Below are 19,642 nucleotides of genomic sequence, written 5' to 3' on the forward strand. Positions count from 1 at the left end.
CTGGGTGCTGACCATGGTACTTGGAGCACGCGCCAGAATTAGGAGCATGTGTCCTTGGATTATGGCTCCACCACTTAGAGGCTGCAAAGTCAGCGCATATCTCAGAGTGGCATCAGCAACGTGGCATCAGCAACGTGGGCACACTGATGGCAGGTCCCTGGACAGCTCTGAGGCCAAGAGGAGGCAGCATGGCACTCCACACATTCTCTCTTGTGTCAAACTAAGGGCCGGGAGACTGGATTAATTTATTCGAGGCCTTCTGTTTAAAACTGGAATTGTGAGCACACCTACTTGGCCAAGCGGGAAGTCTCTCAAAGCGGAGACACAGTGCACCAGGCTGCAGTCAACCTGTGTTAAGTGCACGCCCCGCTGGTGCAGAAATTCTTCACCCACCAACATCCTGCCCCGTCCCTTGGCAGGCGTCCCACCTGAAACCCGCACTTGGGTCTGCCCCGATCTCTCCTGTGGACAGGAACCCCTTCCCCTACCCAGAACCGGGATGCCATCTGGCCTGGCTGGGTCCCCAGAGCTCCACAGGGAGCTTGTGTTCGCCCATGTGCTGCCTGATGCAAGAAGAAAAGGAGCCACCACGGCTGTTCACAACACTGAACAGTGGGTTCTCCTGGAAAAACCCAAGTCTCAGAGTCATGGAGACCTGTGGGCTCCAAGCCCAGCTCTGCCTTGAAAAAGTGCTGCATGGCCTTGAAAGTGGGACCATGACAACAGAGGCTGCTGTCACTGCTTACTGAGTGCACACACAGTCACCACCACCCCACGCCCCTTGCAAATGCCAGTTTGTTTAAAAAAAAAAAATGAGCTCATATTTAATGAGCAGTTATTATGTGCCATACAGGTTCCAACAACAACAACAACAACAGCAGCAACAACAGCAACAGCAACAGCAACAGCAACAGCTACCATGAATGAGCGCTTAGTAGGCACCAAGCCAGATGCCGAGTACTTTGCACATGTTGGGGCTCAGAAAACACTACCCCAAAGTACAGAGCCCCAGCTTACTGAGGACTTTGACCTAAGGGAGAGTGGAAGGCCTTGGAAGCAGGGTCTCTCTGACCGCCTCCTGCCCTCCTGTCTCTCACCCTCTTCCTTCCTGCCCCCCACTGAAGTGAGCCATAGAAACCAGAGTTCCTCTTCCCCAAGGCGGGTCATAGAAACTAGAAGCACCTCCCCAAAGCCAGCCATGAAGCCTAGAAACATGAGTCTAACCTTTCCCTCATTCTGTGCACGACCTGGCCATGGAGACGTTCTCTGACCTAGCTTGCCTGAGGGTGGGTCCTAAGACCCCCCGCCCTATACCTGGAGGAAAAGGGCTCCCCAGAGAGGAGAAGCATCTGAGCGGACGGCCCTGCTGTTTCCCCACTCGGTCTATTCCCACCAGATCACACACTTTTTGTCCAGTCACGTTTCTACATGGCCATCCAGTTATCATCCAATATAAGCATAAAAATAGGCCGGGCGCGGTGGCTCACGCCTGTAACCCCAGCACTGTGGGAGACCGAAGCGAGTGGATCACCTGAGGTCAGGAGTTTGAGACCAGCCTAACCAACATGGAGAAACCCCATCTCTAGTAAAAATACAAAATTAGCTGGGTGTGGTGGCGCATGCCTATAATCCTAGCTACTTGAGAGGCTGAGGCAGGAGAACTGCCTAAACCCAGGGAGTGGAGGTTGCAGTGAGCTGAGATCGAGCCATGGCACTCCAGCCTAGGCAAGAGTGAAACTCCATCTCAAAAAAAAAAAAAAAAAAAAAAAAAGAGAGGGTTGGCCAGGCATGGTGACTCACACCTGTAATCCCAGCACTTTGGGAGGCTGAGACAGGTGGATTGCTTGAGGCCAGGAGTTCAATACCAGCCTGGGCAACATAAAAGTATCTCATCTCAACAAAAAATGCAAAAACTAGCCAGGTGTGATGGTGCGTGCCTGTAGTCCCAGCTACTCAGAAGGCTGAGGTGGGAGGATCGCCTGAGCCCGGGAGGTTGAGGCTGCCGTGAGCCACGATCTCACCATTGCACTCCGGCCTGGGCGAGAGAGCGAGACCTTGTCTCTAAACCAAAATTAAAAAGGACAGTCCTCCCTGGGTCTTTGCACCTTCGTTTCTGAAGGCTCTTGTGTCACCTAAAACTTTGATTAAATACATTTTCTCTTGTGAACTTGTCTTTTGTTATAGGAGCGTTAGCTGCGACCCTTTCAACGGTTGAGGAAACAGACCACACTTTTGTGGCCCTACACAAACATGATCTCATTCACATGATAACTGTCATAACCATTATTCATGAGGATGCTGATGGTATTATGGGCTGACCTGTGTCTCCCCGAATTCCCATGTCGGTAAAATCCTAACCCACAGGATCTCAGAAGGTGACTGCATTTGGAGGCAGGGCCTTAAGAGAGGTCATCAAGTTAAAATGAGGCCGTTAGGGTGGGTCCAATCCAATCTGCCTGGTGTGCTCATGGGAAGAAATCAGGACCCGGATGCACACAGACGACCCGTGAGGACGCAAGGAGAGGACGGACACCTGCGGGCCAGGGATGGGGAGACCAACCCTGCCGACTCCTTGATCCTGGGTTTCCAGGCTCTGGAACTTTGAGACAATTTATTTCCGTTGTTCAAGCCCCTGGGAGGTCGACACAGATGATGGTAATGGTAACGGCAGTGAGCATCTCCCACAGCCTTCTTCTGGGCAGGCGCTGTGCTCACTGTCACCCAGGCAGTGCCTCAGTGAGCCCTGGACCGAAGGTACCCGGGGGTCTCCACGGCTTACTGAGGCACTCCCAGAGGCACCAGGCGGGTGGCACCTCGTCCAGGGCGCGCAGCCAACCTGGTGCCTTCATGCACCCGCCTAAGCTTTGGAGTGCACGTCCCAAGGGCCACAGTGCCACTCACCCTCCAGGCCAGCAGTGCATCACGGTAACTGAGGACTCGTGTGCTCCTCACGGGCACTCTCAGGATTAAGGTCAGGAAGGACCCTGTGACCCTCTGTCCAACCACTACAAGCGAGGAGGGCAGAAAAGAAGCACAGCAGAGAGCGGATCCAATACATTGTCTCAAAGTTCCAGAGCCTGGAAACCCAGCGGATCCAGCCTCCGCTGAGGCAGAGAGAACCCAGGTCCTGGCCTGGTGGGGACGGGGAGGGGAGAAGGGGCTTGTCCCACGTCACCAGCCATTCCAGTGCTGGGTTCTGGTGCAGGGGCAGCCTACGCAGCAGTCCTGGGTGGCCCCTGGTTACCACCGCATCAGCCATCCCTCACCTGGTGCTGGGGGTCCTCGCCTAGATAAGTAATTTTGGTATTTACACAGCAATATTAGCAAATAATAGTAACAATAATCTCCCATCTCGAATCCCACCACCCAGAGGAAATTTCTGGTAATGACTTGTTAAAATGTTTTCAATCATTTTTATATTTGTGTGTGTTTATGGAAGCATGTGAGGCGTGCACACGCACACACACACACACACACACACACACACACACACACACACACAGAGTCTCTCTCTCTTTAACGAAAACGGGATCACATAATTTACATCACCCTTAGTGTGCTTCTTTTAGGGAGGCGTCGGGAGCACGTGCGTGCTGGTCTACACAGATCTGGGCCGTGGTTTGCAAAACCTGCAGGGTCCGCCTGGGTGCCTGGCAAGCCCTGACTGTCAGCCGTTGATGTGACGTGTTTGCGCCACTATAAACAGCAGCTGTGTACATACCACCGTGTGGCTCTTGTCACCAGATAGTTGGGGAGAGGTTCCCAGGGGAATTGCCAGGTCAAACAAACATTCTGTGTTTCAGGTTTTCAGTCAAACTCATAAAGCCTGTACCGACCTCCACCCCGAAGCAGGGACAAGAGCAATGGCCGTACCTTGGGCCCCAGATGACAGCTCTCAGGGAACTCTCTTAGGGGCAGGCTCAGCCATGGCCACCGGGCCCCCCTTCTCTTTCCACCCTCCCACTGCCATCCCCATAAAAAAGGCCCCGACTTACATAAATCACACGGCTCGGAGACCCTGAGGTGCTGGAAGCAGGGACAGAAATGATGCTCTCTGAGGAAGTTCTGGTTTCCTGAGAAAGGAGAGAGGAAGAGATTGAAGCCAGGTACCAACATTCGGGGCCTCCAGAGGTGACTGTCGGGAGTTCCACTCCAGCAGCCACGCCAGTGCACTGGGGTGTTTCTTTAAAGTTGGGGCTGGGTCGGGCGCGGTGGCTCACGCCTGCAATCCCAGCACTTCGGGAGGCGGAGGTGGGCGGATCACGAGGTCAGGAGTTCGAGATCAGCCTGACCAACATGGTGAAACCCCGTCATTACTAAAAATACAAAAATTAGCTGGGTGTGGTAGCGCACATTCTGTAATCCCAGCTACTCAGGAGGCTGAGGCAGGAGAATCGCTTGAACCCGGGAGGCGGAGCTCAGTGAGCCGAGATCGTGCCACTGTACTCCAGTCTGGGTGACAGAGAGAGACTCCATCTCAATAAATAAACAGATAAATAAATAAATAAATAAATAAATAAAGTTGGGGCTGAAGGAATTCTTAGAATAAACCCACAAGCTTGGCTGAATGACTGAAAAGCTAGCATCAGACAGATGCGGCGGGCCACATGGGAGCAGAGTGACACACAAGCCGTTCCACAAACTCCAGTTATACTCAGGGACGCCATTTTCCACCGGGATTATGGGGACTCGCTACAGCTGAGTCCACTGGCCCAGGTTCTTGGGAACATGGGACCATTTTGGTCACCCTCAAGACCCTCTCTAGCTTGGCCCCCAGCTCTGTTCTCCATGCCCTCTGACCCTCCCATGGTCCCCCAAGGCTGTCTTAGCTCAAGGAGCACCTGCTCCCACCTGACACACAACTTAGAAACGGCCCTTCGGAGGCCCCTGGCAGCCACTCTCTCCACCGCACCTCTGGGCTTGTCCTGGCCTTTTTGCTGCCGTCACCCCGGGACCTGTGTCCTCCTTGCATGCTTGCTGCTGTCTGGTCCACTCCTCCCTCCCAGACTACACCTGCTGTGTCCCCTGGGCTGATGGTTTTCATGACTGTCCTGCCTCTTCCCCCACCTCAGCCCCTTCCAGCCCTGTGGACACGCTCCTTCTGTGGTCCCCACACCCCTGGCTGCACCTGCTGTCCCTCCCGACCTGCAGGGAAGGGGTCTCTCCTGGTTCAGGCCTCACTCCTGGGCCACCTGCCTGGCCTTCCCCACGCCTCCTATTCACCCTGTCCAAAAGGAGCCCATCTCCACAGAGGCCTCCCCAGCCCTCAGCAGCCAAGAGCTCGACCCTCACTCTCCCCACGGCCCCCACGTCCTCTGCTGCGTCGATGGTTTCCCACCCCGACCACAGCCCCCACTGCAGCTCCCTCCTCTCTCATTTTCTGAGCAGACCCTTTTCTTGCCACCCCCAACAATTCTGTCCCGCCCATCTCAGGGGTCCATCCATGCAGCCCGGGAGGCATCACAGTGGACGGGCTGATCTGTGACAACATTCGTAGGTTGAATCCTAACCCCCCAGGACCTCAGAATGTGGCTGTATTTGGAGACAGCGTTTTTAAAAGGCCACTAGGATGGGCCCTAATCCGTTATGCCTGGGGTTTCTACGAGCAGAGATCAGGACACAGACACACAGAGGGAGGCCACGTGGAGGCGCAGGCAGCATCTACGAGCCAACGAGGGAGAAACCACCCCAGCTAACGCTGTGATCCCGGCCTTTTGGGCTCCAGAGCTGTGGGAAGGTGGGTTTCTGCTGTGCAAGCCGCCCAGGCCAGGTGCGTTTATCGGGGAAGCCCCAGCTGCCTGACTCAGGCTGGGCACGGTGCGGCGGCTGGCGTGGGTGACAACCAGTGCCTCCTACACTCAGCGCACACCAACGAGGATGGGCAACACCAGCGCGGGACGTGGGGCCACGTGCAGCAGCGGGAGGACAGCCCTGTGAGGCATGCGGGTGGTGCCCGGGCAACCCTGAGTGCAAACTTGATTCTGCATCTAGAAAGGAAGGAGAGGAGGGAGTGGGCATGACACTCCACCGCCTGTCTGCCACCTCTGCACTTGCCCCGCTCAACTGGCCCAGTTCCTCTCTATGCCCCGTGTCTCCTCATATCCTAAGCTTGGCAGCTGCCGCCGCCTCTGCCGCCTCCTCCTCTAGGAGGCCTGCCTAGCTTCCTTGGGCCTCCCTCAGGCCTGGGGCTACATGCCAGGTGGGCATCAACTCTGGGGTCTGCCTGCCCCCTGGGACCACAGATTTCTGCAGGCTGGCAAGGGTTGGGTCCTCAGTCATGCCCAGGATGGCCCAACACCACCTGCTGTTTGCAAAGTGGACAGCTAGTTCTGAGGTCCACTGTTCCTGGGCCAGGTGGAATGTTTTACAGGCCAAGATGACAGTTGCATACATTTTATATGAATACATCGAAACACCCTTTGAGTCTCAGCGTCCTTCTCCATCCCCCGGCACCGCCTCCCTGAGGGGTTTTCCGTTTCTGAGGATTAGATCAGGGATGAGGCACGTGAGGTGCTTAGCACTGAAAAATTCTCCCCACTATTATTTCAGCTCAAGGTGGGCGCAGGAGATGACCTTGACAGAGAACCGTCTTCTCTGCAAAGCAGACGAACATTGGGTGTTTTAGAAGAAAGATTCCCTTAAGCTGAGCACACCAACAGCAGCGCAAGAAAGTCTCGCAGGCTCCGGAGGAATGTTTCACAGCCTCCAACTGTGCCTTGGTACAAATGGGAGGGAGGGAGTGTTGGCCGGTTTCAGCACCGGGCCAGGGGTGGGGATTGCTCTCTGCATGTTTGAGGGAATTGGGCGGGGCAGCCAGGTCACTGTCTTCATTCCCCTCCCTGGGCTCAGTCTCCAGCTCTGTGATGGGTGGGGAGGAGTCAGAAGGGAGCTGAGTAGGCCTGATTTTCCCCAGTGGGAGGAGGCTGGAGCTTTTTCTGACTTTCTCCCTACCCGACTCCACTCGCACAAAGGTGCTTGGCAATGGAACTTAACATCCGTATGTTCTCCCAGGCCCCAGTACAAGCGCCTTGTTCAGACCCACAGAGATGGAAGGGCTGGGAGCTCACCTGGCTCCAATCCCCACCAGCTTTGCCTGGCCCCAGGGAGGCAGCTGTCCTTCTATAGCCACTGGGGAGGCCTGTCATTAGGGTCACATGGTCTGACCCCTCTCATCTCCATGTGAAAGCCGAGGGGCTGAGGCTCAGAGAGGGCTAGTGACTTGCACCAGGTCACACAGCTGGGAGGAGGCAGAGCAGAACTCCAATGCCAAGCCTTGCTCTACTGCTCTTGGCCACCGCTGAGAATTGCCAGGACCGTCTCGCTCCCATTCAGCTGGAACGGCCCTATGTTTGGTCTCAAGAAGCCTGTTTCCTTCTTCCTCAACGGCCCCCACAGTCTCCAGCTTCCTCCTGGGCTCCCACCCACGGTAGCCATCATGGAGGCCTCTGTGCACGGGTGAGGCCTCACTCTTAACTTTTCCAAAGGATACCCACCTTGGAAACCCACAGCCTAAGGGACCAGCCTGGCCAGTCCAGGCTTCCTCCACTGAAGTCACCCAGCCCCTGGCCAGAGCAGGGACCCCTCTGAGCTGAGCTGTCCCTGTGGCCACCTTCATTGTTCTTGGGGGTTACCTTGGGCTACTCACAGGCACAGGGCCACCCCCTTCCCACCCCAGGGTCCTGAAACCCACGTTCAGTCCCCTGAAGATCACTGGCTTCTCAGACACACCACCCAGAGCCAGAACCAGACTGGGCCATCAGCCACAGCTCCAGGAAGCCACCTGTGACCACCACCAGCTGGGCCTGGGCCCCTCTCGGTCACAGCACCTCTGAGCATCCTGCACATCATGCCTGTCCATCCACATCTGTCTCCCCTACCAGACGGGGGCTCCTTGGGGGCAGGGACCCCTCAGGTCTTATTCACCTCTCTGTTCACAGTGCCCAATCCCAGAGCGCACATGGTAGGTGCTTCGTGGCTTGTGTGTCAAATGACCATATGATCAAACGCCCGAGGCAGGCGGCACTGGGGACAGGGCAGCTAGGACCACATCCTTCTCACCTCCGCTGAGCACCCTGGCCAGATGCCAGGGATGTCTGACTTGCCGTCTGTAAACCAAAAATTAAATGCTAGGGCTCCCCGGCCATCTCAATGGACTCTATCCAGTTGGCCAGGGCACCCCAAAGTTAACCTAGAAGACTAGATCTGGCCATGATGGGAAGCAGGGTTCAGACAGGCCTCACTATGCCTGCCTCCCTTTGGAATTCAGGAAAAGCCCACCAGCATTTAACATCAACACAGACCTTAAGTCTGATGAGAAACATTTACAGTCTATTCTCTCTGAAGCCTGCTACCTGGAGGCTTCATCTGCGTGACGAAACCTTAGACGCCACAAAGAGACATTCCTTTCTATAGATATTAGCTCTTTCAACCAACTGCCAATCAGAACATTTTATGTTTATTTTTTGAGACAGGGTCTCACTCTGTTGCCCAGACTGGAGTGCAATGCCACAATCTCGACTCACTGCAACCTCCGCCTCCCGTCTCAAGCGATTCTTGTGCCTCAGCCACCTGAATAGATGAGATTACAAGCATGTGCCACCATGCCTGGCTAAGTTTTATATTTTTGGTAGAGAGCAGGTTTCACCATGTTGGCCAGGCTGGTCTCGAACTCCTGACCTCAAATGATCCACCCACCTCAGCCTCTACTGTGAGCCACCGCGCACAGTTAATCAGAATGTTTTAAAATCTACCTATAACCTGGAAGCCCCTGCTTTGAGTTGTCCCACTTTCTGGACCAAACCGATGTCAATCTTACATGTATTCTGACTGATGTCTCATGTCTTCCTGACATGTATAAAATCAAGCTGCATCCCAAACACCTTGGGGGCCTATTCTCAGGGTCACACGAGGGCTGTCATGGGACATGGTCACTCATATTTGACTCAGAATGAATCTCTTCCAGTACTTTACAGTTTCCCTCTTTCCGTGGACAGGTCCTTGTCCTCGGAGAGCTCCCATCCCCATGGTGCGGAAGGGGCAGCCATGCGATCAGGGCCACCTTCTAGGCTGTGGAGAACAGTGAGTACTCCCTCCTCCCTACTGCAATCTTGCCTGGGGCAAGGGGCTCAGAGGTCAGTCTCTTGCTGAAAAGCAACCCTGAGGCAGGGACAGACTGGCTCCTGTGAGGGTCCCGGAGCCCTGCAGGCGCCAGCACAGAGGGGTTAGGACCCGGAGTCACTTCTCCTCTTGGACTAGCAGGTAGCATGGAGAAGCCACTTCCGGCTGGGTGTCGAGTTTCCAAGAGCAAGTGAGGTCGACGCCCCCAGGAGTGGTCCAGGCCCGCCTGCCTTCTGTATACTCTCTCCTTAACTGGTTTGCGCCTGACGGAACAACACAGAGCAGGATGGCTCTCCCTCCCACCCCCAGGCCAGGAAGCGCCAGGCCCTCCAGGGACAATCAGCTCCAAGGGGACCTCAGATGTGTACGGTACGAGAACCATTAGGCCGGGAGCCATGCCAGTCCCTGGACTCGGTGCTAAGAGGCCAACCGTTCTCAGGCTGCGCCGCCCCCATGTGTTGGCAGAGGCCAACTAGCCCTCTGTTAAAAATAACTGCTTCAAAAGCAACTGCAAACAGAGCCCAGGAAACAAGGACGTCTGAACAGGCCCCGAGCACAAGGACGCCTTCCTCGTCTGCTGGCAGCATCGGTGGTTAAGTGACCCCCGCCCATTAGACCAGTGACCCGGAGATCAGCACGGGCTGGCATCAGTGTGGGGGGTGGAACTGCTGCTGCCGCCTGGCCAGAGTCAGGCCTCCTGCAGGTCCCACGGCCAGTTCCACAGCAGGGGCCAGACCCAGGAGCTGGAGCCAGCCGCCCCCCACCCCGCCCTTGAGGGGACCTGGCTGTGGTCGTGGAGTTCCCTTTTCCAGCCCTGGTCAGTCTCAGTGTGGTAGGAGTTACTAAAAAATTATTTTAAGGGCTGGGCATGGTGGCTCACGCCTGTAATCCCAGCACTTTGGGAGGCCGAGGCAGGTGGATCACGAGGTCAAGAGATCGAGACCATCCTGGCCAACATAATGAAACCCCTGGCCAACATAATGAAACCCCGTCTAATAAAAAACATAAAAATTAGCTGGGTGTGGTGGCACACGGCTGTAGTTCCAGCTACTTGGGAGGCTGAGGCTGAAGAATCACTTGAACCCGGGAGGCAGAGGTTGCAGTAAGCTGAGATTGCGCCACTGCACTCCAGCTTGGTGACAGAGCAAGACTCCGTCTCAAAAAAAAAAAAAAAAAAAAGAAATTATTTTAGGCAGATAGAAAGGAAAAGGGGTCCTTGGGCAGTTTTCGTTTTCAAAGCAGTTCCTAGAGCCAGGCTGGCATCCTTTGATATGCAAAGGCAGGCCACTAGAAACCGGGTCCACCCAAACATGGCGATTCCTGCGGCCTTCTTGCCCTTGCCCCACATGTTCCTGGCAGCGGGGCCGCACTCACATATCCCCATGTATGTAGAACATCATGGCGCCCTGCATTTGCATATTAAAAGGCTAGGGTGGGAGGGCCAGCTTTTCCATGGGCTACGTGAATGACATGCCTGGTCAAACCAACCCCTGAGACCTGTTGAACCTCTATATATACCTGGCTGGTGTCCACCCCACTTGGGGTTCCTTCCCTTGGCTTTGGGGCCCCCCTCCCTCTTTCTCTGTACTAGGGAACTTCTTCCCTCTTTTCTTGCCTATTAAACTCTCCACTCCTTAAAACTACTCCACGTGTGTCTGCGTTGTTTTTTCTAATTCAACTTGAGACGAAGACCCTGGTATTCCTCCACTCATTGGAGCCGCATCATCAGGAGGCAGGGTGGTGTCCCCATGCACACATGCAAGCCACAGTGTGGTCTGGTGGCCTCGGCATGAGAGGCTCCCTCGCTCAGGTCCCTTCCACAGGCCTTCCGTGGGCACGGAAGGATCTCACAAATGGTGTCGGCCCTGTGGTCACATCAGAGTCACACACCATGGCTTGCTGAGGGAAGGGCTGCTGCCTTGCTCATCTCTGAGACCCAGGGCAGCCTTGGGGTAGCTTGTAGAATGAATCACGGACTGTAGCCACCATTTGAGAGGACGACAAAATTCACAATGTGCCAGCTAGCTGCTGCCATCCTGGCCAAGCTCACAGCGGGATTTCATCGCATGACTCTTCTGCCACCGTGGAAGGCAAAAAAGGGTAGATTTCCCCTGGGGCCCCTCCCCTGCCCAAAGCAGAGCCGCTAGGAGAGCATCAGGGACACAGGTGGGAAGCCAGGGCCCCTGCTTGCCCCTTTGCGGGCCTCCAGCCCTGCCTGTTCCGCTGGCCAGCAGGGCAACTGCCCTTCCAGGAGGAGTCCGGATGCCGGGCATCCTGCAGCTTCACTCAGACAGGCCTCCATGCGAACGCTGTCCTGAACCCCATCAGACACTCTGAATGCCCCACTCTGTTCCCTGCAGGCACAGCTGCTCAAACAAGAGCCCACACCTGCCGCTATAGGACATCAGAGTCACTCAGGACCCCCAAGGTAGCCTGCGTGGTGGACTGGATGAGGCCTCCAGGACACCCCACATTCGGGAGGAAATGGGAGGCCAGGGGTTGCTGAGATCCACAGCAGGAGCAGGATCAGGACGTGGCCTGACGTGTGGGCCTTAGGGGTGTCCTCAGGTCCTGGACCACCAGTCAGATGGGGCCATAGACCACCCTCGGGTCCCAGACCACCAGCCAGATGGGGCCTGCCCCAAATCACTAAGCTAAAGGGAAAAGTCCAGCTGGGAACTGCTTGGGGCCAACCTGCCTCCCATTCTATTCAAAGTCACTCCTCTGCTCACTGAGATAAATGCAGATCTGATTCCTCCTTTCAGAACTCCGAAGAATGCAATCACTTTATCTACCTAGGACCTGGAAGCCCCTCCATGCTTTGAGTCATCCTGCCTTTGCTTTGAGCTGTCCCGCCTTTCCAGACTGAACCAATGTTCATCTTACATATGTTGATTGACGTCTCATGTCTCCCTAAAACGTATAAAACCAAGCTGTGCTCTGACCACCTTGGACACATGTCGTCAGGACCTCCTGAGGCTGTGTCATGGGCACACATCCTCAACCTTGGCAAAATAAACTTTCTAAATTAACTGAGACCTGTCTCAGATTTTCGGGGTTCACAGACGTGAGGGTGGTCTTGGGGACTGTTTGGGGCCCCCAACACTGTCGTTGTCCGCCAATTTTCACGGCCATTGGAGTTCATCAAGTGAGTGAAAAGGTCAGCAGGACAGTCCACAAAGGCTCTTAGATGCCTCTTTGCTGTGTGCACTCCAAAATTTGTGTGTTGGAAACTTGGTGTCCCTTGCGACGGTGTTGGAGGTGAGGCCTTTGGGAAGTGACTGTTCATGAGGGCTCTGCCTTCCTGAATGGATTGATGCCGTTACTGTGGGAGTGGGTTAGTTATCTCGGGAGTTTGACCCCCTTTTTCCTCTTTGTTCACGAGCTCTCGCCCTGTCTCCCCCTCCTGCCATGGGACGGCTCTCACCAGATGCCGCACCACGCTCCTGGATTTCCCCTCCTCCAGAACCATGAGCCGAATCAACTTATTTTTAAATAGATTACCTAGCCTGTGGTATTCTGTGATATCAACAGAAAACAAAGATGCCCTTGTTCCCCCTGTATTATTGCTCACCTGTCTACCTGTTTACCCTCCCCACCTCCTAAGCCTCACTGCCCCCATCCTGCAGCCTGTGGGACTGGACAACGAGCCTGTAGAACCTGGTCAGTGTCCTCTTAACTGTACAGAGATTGTGCAGGAGCAGTGAAGAGTACATCAGAGACACCAGTAAATGCCACCAACCTTGTTTCTGTCTTCAGTTCTGGCTGCTTGTCGACATGCCGGATGCCAGATGGAGGAACCTGTTGACAAATTCCCAAGAGGGAAATGATTAGAGTTATTTTCCACGTTGCAGGGGCCTGTGTGGAAACACAGAAGAGGGAGCAGGACATGTACAGACGTGCACTCGGACTCCACCCTTCAAGCGTCCCTGAGCATCCTCTCTGTGCTGGAGTTAGTGCCGGGCAGTGGGTACCTAGATCCCAGTCCCCGCCCCCAGGGGCTGCTGTGCACAACTGCTCCCACAGGAGGAGGTGTAGGGTCTTGAGGAACCTGGGGGGCAGGTGGAAGATTCTTCTCTGAGGAGGGGGTGTTTGAAGGGGTTTCAAGTCCCTGGCTAGGATGTAGGATTGACTGCCTGCATGTTGAGGGCAATGGCTGGGCCCACCTGCAGAGACAGCTGGGGCTGCAACCTGGGTGGGAGCCAGCCTTGGGGAGGAGGACTTGGGGGGCAGGGCTCTAAGCTGAGAGGTGGGAAGAGCGAACCTCAGCTGGGAAGTGGGCCTGCTCCTTAGGGTATGGGGTGAAGAACAGGTGTGTTCGGTGGGAGCTGGGCACAATGCTCAAACACTGGCCCCGCCCTGTCACTAATTTACTCAATCTCTGTGGCTTCTTGTGCCTCAGTTTCTCTAGCTGTCAGCTCTGCCCAGCCACCCATGTCAACAGCCACTACCATCAACATAACAAGGTCACCCAGCACCAAGCGCCCCCAACATCCCTGGCACTCTGGTGTCTTCTAATTCAACCTCAAACTGCCTCAAGTCTTCGGTTTTCTTTTTTATTTTATATTTTCCACCTACGAATGAGCTAATACGAATTCTACCTTGTCAGGTCACTGGATGAATTTAATAAAATTAAGCAGAGGTAATAAAGCATCAGAAAAGTGCTTTGTGAGTTGTTGTATATAAATGCTAGTTGCATTAGTGCAACCCTTCTTGTGCATGGGGGACTCAGTGAATGTCAGCTCTCTCTGCCCACCTGAACCTGGGACACTTGCACCTTGAGCCATCCTTACAGAACCTGGGGAGACGGGCTTGCACCTCCACACCCAGCCTCCCTGAGCCTCAGACGGGCTGGCACCGCTCACACACCCAGCCTACCCGCCGCCCCCCGAGCTGGCACCGCGCTCGCACACCCAGCCTGACCCGCCGCCCCCCGAGACGGGCTGGCACCGCGCTCACACACCCAGCCTGACCCGCCGCCCCCCGAGACGGGCTGGCACCGCGCTCACACACCCAGCCTGACCCGCCGCCCCCCGAGACGGGCTGGCACCGCGCTCACACACCCAGCCTGACCCGCCGCCCCCCACCGCGAGACGGGCTGGCACCCGCCGCCCCCTGAGATGGGCTGGCACACACCCCAGCCTGACCCGCTGCCCCCCGAGACGGGCTGGCACCGCGCTCACACACCCAGCCTGACCCGCCGCCCCCTGAGATGGGCTGGTACCGCGCTCACACACCCAGCCTGACCCGCCGCCCCCCGAGACGGGCTGGCACCGCGCTCACACACCCAGCCTGAACTGCCGCCCCCTGCGATGGGCTGGCACCCCAGCCTGAACTGCCGCCCCCTGCGATGGGCTGGCACCGCGCTCGCACACCCAGCCTGACCCGCCGCCCCCCGAGACGGGCTGGCACCGCGCTCACACACCCAGCCTGAACTGCCGCCCCCTGAGACGGGCTGGCACCACGCTCACACACCCAGCCTGAACTGCCGCCCCCTGCGATGGGCTGACACTATGCTCTCACACCCTCTGCTAGTTGCGTGGCTGCATCTCCATCTCTCACCTGCCACTCCCACGAAGGTGAAGGCTGCAGCCAACTTGCGTATCCCACAAACAAGACATACAGGCTAGCACATGGTAGGGGCTGAAAAGTGTGTGTGCAATGAAGGAACTTATCCCATCTCCTGCCTGCAAAGCCCTCGGGGTCACGTAGATTTCATGGCGGCTCCTTTCTGAGGACAGAGCAGCAACTCGGAGCTCTGAGAGATGGTGACTGGGTTCCATGCGTGAGTGCATAGAAAACATTTCTTGTTTATAAATTTAAAAAAATATATATGGCCATAAACGTAATAGGGCCGGGCGAGGTGGCTCATGCCTATAATCCCAGCACTTTGGAAGGCCGAGGTGGGTGGATCACCTGAGGCCAGGAGTTCAAGACCAGCCTGACCAACATGGCGAAACCCCGTGTCTATTAAAAATACAAAAATTAGACAGGCGTTGTGGTGGGCGCCTGTAATCCCAGCTATTTGGGAGGCTGAGGCAGGAGAATTGCTTGAACCCAGGAGGCAGAGGTTGCAGTGAGCCAAGATTGTACCACTGCACTCCAGCCCGGGCAACAAAGAGAGACTCTGACTCAAAAAAAAAAGTAATAGATGTCTCTTATTAAAAGTCATAGAAATCATTAAAAAAGTGTAAATGAAATCAAAATAATTTCTAATCTATCACTCGCTTTTTGTTGGCTGCCTTCTAGTATAGGTGTACCTACAAATGGAAGGGGTTCAGTGTACTTACACAATCTTTCTTTTTTGTTTTTTTTGAGACAGGGTCTCACTCTGTCACCCAGCCTGCATGCAGTGGTGCAAACACAGCTCACTGCAGCCCCCACCTCCTGGGCTCAAGCAATCCTCCTGCCTCAGCCTCCCAAGTGACTGGGACTAAAGGCGCATAGCACCACACGCAGCTAATTTTTCATTTTTTGTAGAGATGGGGTCTCACTATGTTGACCAGGCTGGTCTCGAACTCCTGGGCTCAAGCAATCTGCCTGCCTCGGCCTCCCAAAGTGCTGAGATTACAGGTGTGAGCCACTACACCCAGCCCACAGACACAATTTCATATCCTACATATTTGCTTAAAAATGTCTTGAACATTTCCTCAGTTAATTAAATATCAAAACATGCAACTTTAAGGGCTACACAAAATGGATAGATAAGAATTTTATCTCTCTACTCCTCTCCTGATCTTTCTTTCTTTCTTTTTTTTAAGACAGACTCTCTCTGTTGCCCAGGTTGGAGTGCAGTTACGTGATCCCAGCTCACTACAACCTTTGCCTCCCAGGTTCAAGAGACTCTCGTGCCTCAGCCTTCTGAGTAGCTGGGATTATAGGCATGTACCACCGCATCCAGTCTTTTTTTGTTTTGTTTTGTTTTTTGAGATGGAGTCTCGCTCTGTCACCCAGGCTGGAGTGGAGTGGTGGGATCTCGGTTTACTGCAAGCTCCGCCTCCCAGGTTCATGCCATTCTTCTGCCTCAGCCTTCTGAGTAGCTGGGACTACAGGCGCCCACCACCACGCCTGGCTAATTTTTTGTATTTTTAGTAGAGACAGGGTTTCACCGTGTTAGCCGGGATGGTCTTGATCTCCTGACCTCATGATCTCCCTCCTTGGCCTCCCAAAGTGTTGGGATTACAGGCGTGAGCCACTGCACCCGGCCCACACTATTTTAGTAGATACGGGATTTCACCATGTCCTGAACTTCTGACCTCAGGTGACCCATCCACCTCAGCCTCCCAAAGTGCTGGAATTACAGGCATGAGCCACTGCACCTGGCCTCCTCTCCTGATCTTTCTAACATTTTATTTGTTTCTAACTAACATTGCAAGGGCTCCATTGCACACAACTGGCACATACTTCCTGTAAATGGAGTATTGGCTCAAAGAGAGGGGTCACGTTTAGGGCTCTTGAGATTTTTCTGGCAATTTCCCAATTTTCACCCCTACTAGCTGCGTAAGAAGCCTGTGTCCTTGACTTCTAACCAACATGGGGCTCACACTTCCTTTTTATCTTTTTATCCCAGCAGGAAAAAGGAGTATCTCATTATTTTAATACGGGCATCTCAACAATTAGCGGGATCTAACGCCCCACCCCATGTTTACGGGAAAGTCCACGGCAGGAGTGGTGGTGGACTGTGGGGGTTGGCCTAGCCTCATCGCCCCGGAGACTGTGGGGGTTGCTGGGGCCCATGCTTTTCAGAGCTTTTATTGCAGCAGGATTTGCCAGCCAAATAACATCTGCACAGAGCCGCGACATCCCTGGAGGCCACACAGAGGGTCTCAGGATGACCAGGCAGGGTGGGGGCCCCAAGGAGGCCTGTGCCAGGGAGCAGAGCCTCAAAGCCACACAGCTGGTCAGACCTGTCATCATTCAGACTGAGAAATCCAAGTTAGGAGAGGGGGTGGGCCTGGGTTTGACACCCCACAGAACCTCACAGCAGAAGTGGGGGCCGGCCTCAGGCCCGTCCTGAAGGGCGCCTTTGTTCCTGAGATGAGGTTACCCTTGATGTCAACTTGTGTCCCTGAGCTGCCCTCCCAAGGCCATTGTGCTCAGCGTCCACCGGGCCCCACTGTCTAAGGATGCTCTTTACTGTGGGGCCAAGCCCCATGCAGAGCAAGGCCCCTGGCCAGACAGCCTGGCACTGCTGGGACGGTCCCAAAGGACCCTTTGACGGGTTCTCGAGCAGACTCAAGGAACAGGCGACACTGGGGACGAGGCTGTCCTGTCTGACATCACCCTGCTGGGTTCTGCCTGAGAAAGGGAGGTCTGTGTGACCCACGGCCCTGTGACGATGGCTACATGAGGTCATTCAACAGCCTGCAGGCACCTGCCCGGCAGATGCTCTGACAGCCGCTCTCCCCCACCCGGCCTGGCCCAGCTGGCTTCTGGGAGCACTAAAGACGGAGAATCTTCAAAAGGGAGCTGTGGCTAAAGAGATGAAGCCTCAAGACCAGACCCGTCCTCGCCAGGGCCCCTCTGCCCCATCCCATCCATCATCAGGCTTGGGGGCCGCACTCCAACACACAGCCCTGTCCCACCAGTGCTCCCCGGACCAGGCCCTTGGGTCAGACTCCTCTGAACCCTCTTCTCAATTAGGCCTCGACTTTTACCCAGGTCTCCACCATCACCCTCCCAACCCATCCAGTCTTAGGCCTGCCTGGCCCCGTTTCTGCGAGAATCCTGCAAAATTAGTTTGGCAGGAATCCCCGGGCCTAGAAACCTAATCTCCCGCCACTTCTGATTGAGTTCCTCTCCTTTCTTTGATGTCTCAGTCCTTAGCCCGTCTTTGGCAAGCATCTCGTGGGGTCAGTTCAGCAAGAAGCCCAGGACTTCGAGCGACTTTCCACCCGCCACCCCATCGCTTCTCATTGGCTGCGATCCCCACTGTCTGCCGTATTCAGAATCTCATCCCCTCTCTCGTCCCTTGCGATGGTCCTGACTCCTGTTGGGAAGAGTCTTCCTTACCGGTTTTAATGAGTGCCAGAATAATTTTCTTTAGCAGGGAGGGCTCAGGGAATGCATAAGCAATACATAGAGGGGTGGTCGGAGTGATAAGATGAAGCATAACTCTAGGGGCCTCTCTGCAAGGAGAGTGATGGGGCTCAGAACATGCCACCCCAAACAGGACTAGCAGGCCAGAATGTGCCACCCCTAACATGCCCCTTTGGCATAAGGGTTATTTTGAGTTGATTACTGAGGGAAACGGTAGACTCAGAAAAGCATTGAAAACCAAGTAGAAGTGACCATTTTATAAGGGGAATTGAGATCTCCAAAAGAAACCTCCAACTCTAAGGGTGTCTCCTTTCTGCACCAGGAAGATGAGGGTGACCCGAAGTCCCTGGGTCTCTTCTCAGTGGAGAAGGCACACAGCATACCTCCCCCTTGCCTAAGGTGCCCCCCTGTCCCCTCCCACCCCCCCACTCAACATAACTGTGCCTCCCCACACCCTTCCTTCTTCGTTGTAGGGAATGCTGTTGTTTCAGACTGAGGTCAAAACTGCCTCTGACGGCTGGGTGTGGTGGATTACACCTGTAATTTCAGCACTTTGGGAGGCCAAGGTGGGCAGATCGCCTGAGGTCAGGAGTTCAAGACTAGCCTGACCAACATGGTGAAACCCCATCTCTACTAAAAATACACACAAAAAAATTAGCTGGGTGTGGTGATATATGTCTGTAGTCCCAGCTACTTGGAAGGCTGAGGCAGGAGAATTGCTTGAACCCAGGAGGCGGAGGTTGCAGTGAGCCAAGATCTTGCCACTGCACTCCAGTCTGGGCAACAGAGCAAGACTCCGATTCAAAAAAAAAAAAGGAAAAGAAAAGAAAACCCCAAAAACAGAAGCAAAAAACCCCAAACTGCCTCTTGGAGATCTGCCCCTGCGTGTCCTCATTTCTCTGGGCTACCTTTGCACATACACAAGGTGCATGTGTTAATAAGCTTCTGTTCTTCTGTTCATCCTTATCTTATTAATCTGTCTTTTGTTACAGGATCTGTCCCAACTAAGAACTATAAAAGGTAGAAAATTATGTTTCTTCCCCTTCTAGGAGTCATTGTCTCCCTCCTCCCCTCTCACTGGATACCTACATTGTGAAGGAATAAAGAGTGGCTGAATGCTACCATCAGAAGGTTAATTTAATTGTGAAAATGAGAAGCAATGAGCTAAAAAAGGTTAATCTGGGAGGAGGAGAGACGACCAGTCCTCGAGTCTCGCTCTTTCATCAGGTCTGGCAGCCCACAGGACACCCCGCCTTTGTGATGACAGTGATTTTTAATGGTGAGTGGGCTTGGGGCATTTCCCATGGGGCCCGTTAGAAGTCTGCTACGTTTTCCTCCAAACCCTCCTTTCACCAACGCTCTGTGGGGCTGGCTCTTCCCTTGCTCCTGGAAGAAAGCCTCGGCTGCTGCCAGTGCCCTCAGTACCTCGTTACCCACCTCCTTTGTGGACAGAGGGGTTGCAGCAGGCTGGGTGGCTGGGGCAGGA

At 54.7% G+C, this 19,642-nt stretch overlaps 1 protein-coding gene across 1 annotated transcript in view; it reads right to left on the bottom strand.

Annotated features, from left to right (window-relative positions):
* ABLIM2 (actin binding LIM protein family member 2) overlaps positions 1-19,642 on the bottom strand; it is a 199,445-nt gene that overhangs the window by 79,686 nt on the left and 100,117 nt on the right. The window contains exons 8-9 of the mRNA XM_050792242.1: positions 12,860-12,918; positions 3,996-4,073 (exon numbers count right to left, since the gene is read on the bottom strand). Coding sequence (XP_050648199.1) covers positions 3,996-4,073; positions 12,860-12,918 — 137 coding nt within the window. The remainder of the gene's footprint in view (positions 1-3,995; positions 4,074-12,859; positions 12,919-19,642) is intronic.

This window comes from Macaca thibetana, chromosome 5 (genome assembly GCF_024542745.1).
Source record: "Macaca thibetana thibetana isolate TM-01 chromosome 5, ASM2454274v1, whole genome shotgun sequence".
Taxonomy (NCBI): Eukaryota; Metazoa; Chordata; class Mammalia; order Primates; family Cercopithecidae; genus Macaca; species Macaca thibetana.